Source organism: Oryzias latipes, chromosome 10 (genome assembly GCF_002234675.1).
Source record: "Oryzias latipes chromosome 10, ASM223467v1".
Taxonomy (NCBI): Eukaryota; Metazoa; Chordata; class Actinopteri; order Beloniformes; family Adrianichthyidae; genus Oryzias; species Oryzias latipes.
The window spans coordinates 3066433-3073530 of NC_019868.2; the positions used below are offsets into that span (position 1 = coordinate 3066433).

The window sequence follows — 7098 nt, forward strand, 5'->3', positions numbered from 1 at the left end:
TTTGGCAGCTTTTTCCAGAGCTGACCTCTGACCTCTGATGAAACAAGCAGCGTCACAGGAAGAGCTCTTACCTCGCTCGATAAGATGCTGCCGTTGGAGATGATGTCGGGCTGCGGGTCCGTGTAGGCTGACATCACGGCGCCACAACGGGTTGTGGTCAGTGTCGGAGCTCCTGGACGGGCTGCAGGGCTTCAGGAACATGAGGTCGGTTCTTTTGCAGACTCTGGGGTCAGACACACCTGGTAGCAGTAGTTCTGGTTTTGGTGGTGGGAGCCGAAGCTGCCAGACTCCTCCACGGGGACTTTGGGCCACGCCAGGCCCCCCACATTGACCGTGCTTTGCACCAGCATAATGTCAGACTTGCTGATCTTCTTCTTCCTGGAGCGGGCCTGCCGCGCGCTGCAGGAGCTGCAGCCAGGCAGCAGTCGCTGATCAGGCACGTGTAGATGTTCAGCTTCTTGTCCTTCTGGCAGCGCACAGCCAGCACGATCATGACCAGGAGGAAGATGAAGGACACGGAGCCCAGGGCGATGATCAGGATGAGGGTCAGGTCCAGGGCGCCATCTTTGGCTTTAGTGGTGGCCCCCTTGTCTCCACCGCCACGGCCTTCAGCAACGCTGTCCACCAGCACCACCAGCACACTGGCGCTGGAGGACAGCGGCGGCTGGCCGTGGTCCCTCACCTCAATCAGCAGGTCATACATCTGGTGGGGGTCTCGCTTGGTGGACACCCGCCTGGCCGTCCTCAGCTCCCCCGTCCTCCAGTCCATCCGGAACATGCCGTTCTCGTTGCCACGCTGGATGCTGTAGGACAGGCGGGCGTTCTCACCGTCGTCTGCATCCATGGCCACCACCCGGGTCACCAGGTAACCTGGCTCAGCTGAACGGGGGAGGGGCTCCCTGGCTGTCCCATTTTTGCCCAAAGGAGCCAGCACAAGGGGGGGGTTGTCATTCTGATCTACAATGATGACCCTGACCGTGGCGTTGGACGCCAGCTCCTCGGCGCCGGAGTCTCTGGCCTGAACCATGAAGGAGAAGTCCTTCAACTGCTCATAATCAAAGGAGCGGAGGGCGTACAGGTACCCCGTCTCCTCATTGATGGACACGTAGGTCTTCACGGACATGCTCTGGATGTCACACTCCAGGATGGAGTAGCTGATCAGGGAGTTCTGCCCCGTGTCCGGGTCCAGGGCCGTGACCGCGTGGATGTACGCCCCAGGCACGTTGTTCTCCGTCACGTACACGTCATACACGGGCTGGGTGAAGGTGGGCGCGTTGTCATTCTCGTCAGACACCTGCACGCGGATGGACTTACTGGTGGCCAGTGACGGGGTTCCCTTGTCCCTCGCGACCACGGTCACTGAGTAGGAGTCCACGTGCTCGCGGTTGAGCGGCCCGTCAGTGACGATTGTAAAATAGTTCCTGAAGGAAGACTTCAGCTTGAAGGGCACGTCCCCCAGGATCTCCACGTGCACCTGTCCGTTGTCCTCCGCGTCCCGGTCCATCACGCTCAGCAGCGCGATCACGGTCCCGGGCGCGGCCTTCTCGCTCACGGACTCCGTGACCGTGCTGAAGGTGATCTCGGGCGCGTTGTCGTTCACGTCGGCCACGTTGACCAGGACCTTGCAGTGCGCGGGGATGGCGTTGGGGCCCAGGTCCTTGGCCTGCACGAAGATCTGGTACAAGCTGCTCTCCTCGAAGTCCACCTCCCCTCGCACCTCGATGCGCCCAGTGCGTGCGTCGATGCTGAAGAGCTCCTTGACGCGGCTGGAGATGTGGTTGCTGAAGGAGTAGACCACTTCCCCGTTCAGCCCCTCGTCCTTGTCCGTGGCGTTCAGCTGGATGACCAGAGTGCCCGCGGGCGCGTTCTCGGGCAAACTCACTGTGTAGACGGGCTGCATGAACGCGGGCACGTTGTCATTAGAGTCCAGAACTTTAACCACGAGCAGCGCGGTGCCGGTGCGCGGGGGCTGCCCGCCGTCCACGGCCGTCAACACGTACCTGTGCGCCGCCTGCTGCTCCCGGTCCAGCGGCTTCTCCAGCACGAGCTCTGCGAACTTGTTCCCGTCCGTCTGGGTCTGCACATCCAGGAAGAAGAAGTTGTTGGTGGTCATGTCGTACGTGCGTAAAGCGTTGGAGCCCACGTCTGGGTCGAAAGCGCTCTCCAGCGGGAAGCGCGTGCCGGGGGTCGCGCTCTCGGAGATCTCCACAGTGATATCGGTCTCCGGGAAACTGGGGGGGTTGTCATTTATGTCCACCACCTCGATTTCCACGCGGAACAGCTCCAGGGGGTCCTCCAGGAACACCTCCATGTTCAGCTGGCAGCTCGCGCTCTGCTTGCAGATGAGCTCGCGGTCTATCTGGTCTTTGACAAACATGACTCCGTTCTCCAGGTTCACTTCCAGGTACGGGCTCCGCGAGCTCGGCACCACCTGAAAGCGGCGCGAGGCTAGTTTTGTGAGGTCCAGCCCCAGGTCCTCCGCAATGTTCCCCACGAACGTTCCGTGTTCTGCCTCCTCCGGCACTGAGTATCTGATCTGAGCGCGCGCTCCTTGGATGACGCACAGCAGGAGCAGAAGCATGGACATCGTGGGAGAACCGGGTGCACGTTGGTCCGAAACACGGGTTCTACACCTGAGTATCATTGGTCTGTGGCGCGTGTAGCAGTATCCATGCGCCTCAGTGGCGCGCGGAAACTCTCCAGATGCGTAAAAGTCTCCAGGAACGCGAGTCCATCAAACCTGGATCCGGCTGCTCTCCTCGCGCACTTTTCCGCGCTCAGCTCCGCTCTCTGGTGAGCTGCGGCTGCGCACAAACATCCCGGGGAGGTTCTGCGCTGCCGGAGCGGTGGGTCCGGTCCAAACAGTGGAGACTGTAATCCATGTCAGGGGACTCAGCGAGCGTGTTCTCCACCGCGGTCACGGACAGACGCGGCTCTGCTCCTGTCGCTCCTCAGGCTCGCTCCCCGTGCGCGCTCTACTCTGTAGTGATGCTCTTCACACAACTATTTGCTTTTTCCCCGCGTCGCGCCTCCCCTCCTGCCCCGCGGCTCCAATCCACGCCAAGAACTCTGTCCTGATTGGCTGCTGGGACTGTCAGTCTTCTTCTCTCACCTCCTCAAGCCCGGATTGTGCGTGATGAAGAAGCTGGACATCTGTAACTCCAGCAGCTCATCTGAAGCTCTCTGTGGCTTCTTTTCTGACTAAAGTTAAGCCCTGATAGAATAAAGAGTGAATGAGAGGCCAGCAGAGGATCTGGACTGAAGCGTTCAGATGTTTGGAAAGAGCCGGAGAAAGCTGCGCTCAGAGCGCGGAACTCCACTGACAGGCAGCAGGTGAACGCAGCAGCTTCACGCGGAGCTGAGGCTGCTGCGCAGAGCGCGCGCGACCCCTGTCGGCCACTCCTGTAGCCTCAGTCTGTGGAGCAGAAATCACTGTGACGGAGCATGCGTCAGAAACACCACTTTATGTCTTAAAAACTAACAATTAAAGGCCCACTACACGCGCGTGAGCAAACACAAGGCAGAATTATTTTTCTTGTTTTTTTCCCGCGGATTATAACTTAAAGGGGAATCTAAGGATGTAATGTAAATCCATCATCTCAGCTGATTATTCAGAGCAGTTTTGGTTCCAAAAGTACTGTACTGAGAACAAAAACTGACGTCGCTAAGATTCTAAACTTAATCAAAAGTTTTTGATTGTCACTTTTTAATCGCTAAACAAAACCATCAAGATGAACTATTGAACATTTTTTTTGCTAAATTGTTTGTTTTTTGTTACCTCTCTGATAGAGGCACTTTACTGAACCAAAAGAAAAAACATGTTCTGGACCTTCACTGCCTCTTTGTCTCAGGAAATCTCCTCAGCACATTTTCTGTAGATACTTTTTCTGGAAGCGAGGCTTCTATTCACTTTAACTCCAAAATCTGGAAACAGAAAAATGTTAGAGAATGAAGGTTTAATCAGATTCTGATCTGGTGACGTGAGACAGATTTATCAACACTGATAAACCTCTGCTGCCATCTGCTGGCTATTCAAAGCACCACAGCCGTGACTGCGGGAAGAAGAATCTGGTTTTGGAGTTTCATTTATGAACGATGCAAACGAGTCATATTTTTTCAAAAGAAGTTTAAAACAAACAATTACACAAGATTTCTGTACCACTTGGAATCCCTTCCTAAGTTATATGAAGAATTTAGACGTCACTGCTGTTAACGGTTAACGATGGACTCTGTACTTTGGAAATATGCAAGTGAGAGGTTTATTTTCTTTTGAAAATTTATATTTTACAAAATATTTACATCTTGAAAGAGTGTTACATTAATGGGAGGGAGGTATGTTTTGTACACTTTGTTAAACTTATATCGTTGGACCCTCTGTTTGATAAAAAAGACGGTGTAAAAAAAAATTTGTCTAAGAGAAAATGGAGTCCGACGTTACCTGGAAACTTGACTATTAAAGTCAAGTTTATATATATATATATATATATATATATATATATATATATATATATATATATATATATATATATATATATATATATATATATATATATATACACACACACACACACACACACCAGGGCTATATATATACCAGGGTTCGACTCCGGGCTGCTCCCTGTTCCCTTCTCTATTTCTGTGCCGGTCCCAATATACATATATATATATATATATATATATATGTATGTGTGTATGTATGTGTGTATATATATATATATATATATATATATATATTATATATATATATATATATATATATATGTATATGTTGTTTCTCTTTCTGCTTTTCCCATCAGGGGTCGCCACAGCGAACGAGTCGCATGGTAAACTTGGCAATGTTTTACGCCGGATGCCCTTCCTGACGCAACCCTCTCAAAGCAACCGGGCTTGGGACCGGCACAGAAATAGAGAAGGGAACAGGGAGCAGCCCGGAGTCGAACCCTGGTATATATATAGCCCTGGTGTGTATAATATATATATATATATATATATATATATATATATATATATATATATATATATATATATATATATATATAATATATATATATATATATATATATATATATATATATATATATATATATATATATATATATATATATATATATATATATATACACACACACATACATACACATAACAGTTAAGTGATATACTGCCTGAAAGTCTTCTGGAAAGTCTTCTGGAAACTTTGAAGGAGCAATTGAGGGCGATTCCTACCACAACAATCACAGAAACCAGAAACCAATGAACTGGTTTGCACTTCAGCAGCAGTGATCCTTGAGATGCTTGGCTATAAGAACAACCATAGGAGAAAACAATTCCCACCATGGAAGCAACGGTTAGAGGCCAAAATCAAGGGAACTTGGAAGGATGTGAGTAATCTGACAGAGGCTCAAAGAGGTACAATGAGAAAGCAAGTAACCTAAGAGATACAGCCAGATGAGCCGTCTAAAGAGGTACACAAGAGACAATGAAGCCAGACGGATAAACAGGCTGCTCACAACTCAACCTGCAAAAGTGTACGCTCAGTGGCAGGGTCAAAACAGCCAAACAGACCATCCAAGGCTAGAAACGGAACTGGAAGAACTGGACAGCACCGGGCCCTGACATGATACATGCATACTGGCCAAAGTAGCTCACCGCACTCCACGAGCGCCTGGCAGCACAAATGAACCAGCTGCTAAGAGATGGGACTCACCCCAAATGGCTAACGATCCAGGGGGGTATTCCATAAAAGCAGGTTATGCTAGCTCCCACGATAAGTTTGAGGCTAAAGAAGTGTACAACCACCGCTGTCGGTTCCAAAAACAGAGGTATGTTTCAGGGTATGTCAAGTTGCCATAGCAACTCATGCTCTGAACATAACCTGGTCTGGAGCAGGTTTAGTTGAAGGTTAGTTTGTTTTCAGAGAGGTGAAGCAGCATGGCGTGTCCATTTGAAGATGATTTAGTGGATGAAGAAGCTCAGATAATACTTTTTCCACCATGAGAGGGTGATAAGACCACATATAGATGTTGGAAAAATAAACTTTTACTTTGATCTGACTTAATTATTTGCTTTAGTTAAGATAAATCAATTTTTTTTAGTTAAGTCAGCTTAAAAATAACACGTAGTTATAAGACATTTATTTTACTTTCATTCAAATTAATTCAATTAAGTAGATGTAACTTTGGTGCTGCTGTTAGATCGGCACCGCAAGGGATTGTGGGATACCATTCCCTTTGCTGTCTGGACGGATTTGGGTACAAGTGAATGTTTTTGACCAAATGTGTTTAGTTGTTTAGCTGTTTCACTGTGTTTTGCAGAGTTATTTGTCCTGTTATGTTTAATTCTTTCTGCACCATGAGTGAGAGGGAGGGAGAGGATGATGAGATTATTTATCACATCTAGTGAATTTGTATGGCATAAAAACTAAAGTTACACAGTCAAGATAAATAATAAACATTCCGTACATTGCAAAGCCACTCTGTTTCATTTATTTTAATTTAACCAATATCAGAATCTGCAGCCTCTAACTTAGACATATGAGAGTTCAAGAAGTACAATAAATTAAGATGGAAAAACATTTAATTGAATTGGAGTAATATTACATTTAGTTAGATAAATATGAAAATTTGAGTTGTAAAAAAATATTGAGTTGGATAGATGTAAGAAATTAGGTTGAATAATTTAACTGAATTACTTGTTACAAATTGAATTAATTCATTTAAGTTGGATCATTTATATATATAGGCGTCACAATGAAAATAAGAAACTCTTGCGTTTACGTTGTCCGTTCTTTTTCTCCAAGCAGAAACTCTTTCTTTTGTTGATGCAGCAGGATTACTTTTTTGATGGACGTATAATGTTCATTAAAATCTCCGACTCCACAGATCAAAGCTTCTGATCAGAATTGTGTCTAAACACTTTCAAACTGTCAAGAAGTCCAAACTTGCAGCTAATCCATTTCAAAACTCTTCACAGAATTTACTACACTGGACAGAGGATGTTCAAGATGGGTCTCAGTAACTCAGACATGTGTGAGCACTGTGACAGTAATCTACCAGACAGTTACATGCATGCACTCTGGTTCTGCACGCCTGTCCAGGATCT

At 47.7% G+C, this 7098-nt stretch overlaps 1 protein-coding gene and 1 pseudogene across 1 annotated transcript; both read right to left on the minus strand.

The window, feature by feature from the left end:
- Positions 1-48: 48 nt before the first annotated feature.
- On the minus strand, positions 49-3284 carry LOC101162584 (protocadherin-10). Its single transcript, XM_023959515.1, has one exon. It carries the CDS (start codon positions 2642-2644, stop codon positions 230-232), a length of 2415 nt encoding a protein of 804 aa, XP_023815283.1. The 5' UTR covers positions 2645-3284; the 3' UTR covers positions 49-229.
- Positions 72-165, minus strand: LOC111948079 (annotated as a pseudogene).
- Positions 3285-7098: the final 3814 nt, after the last annotated feature.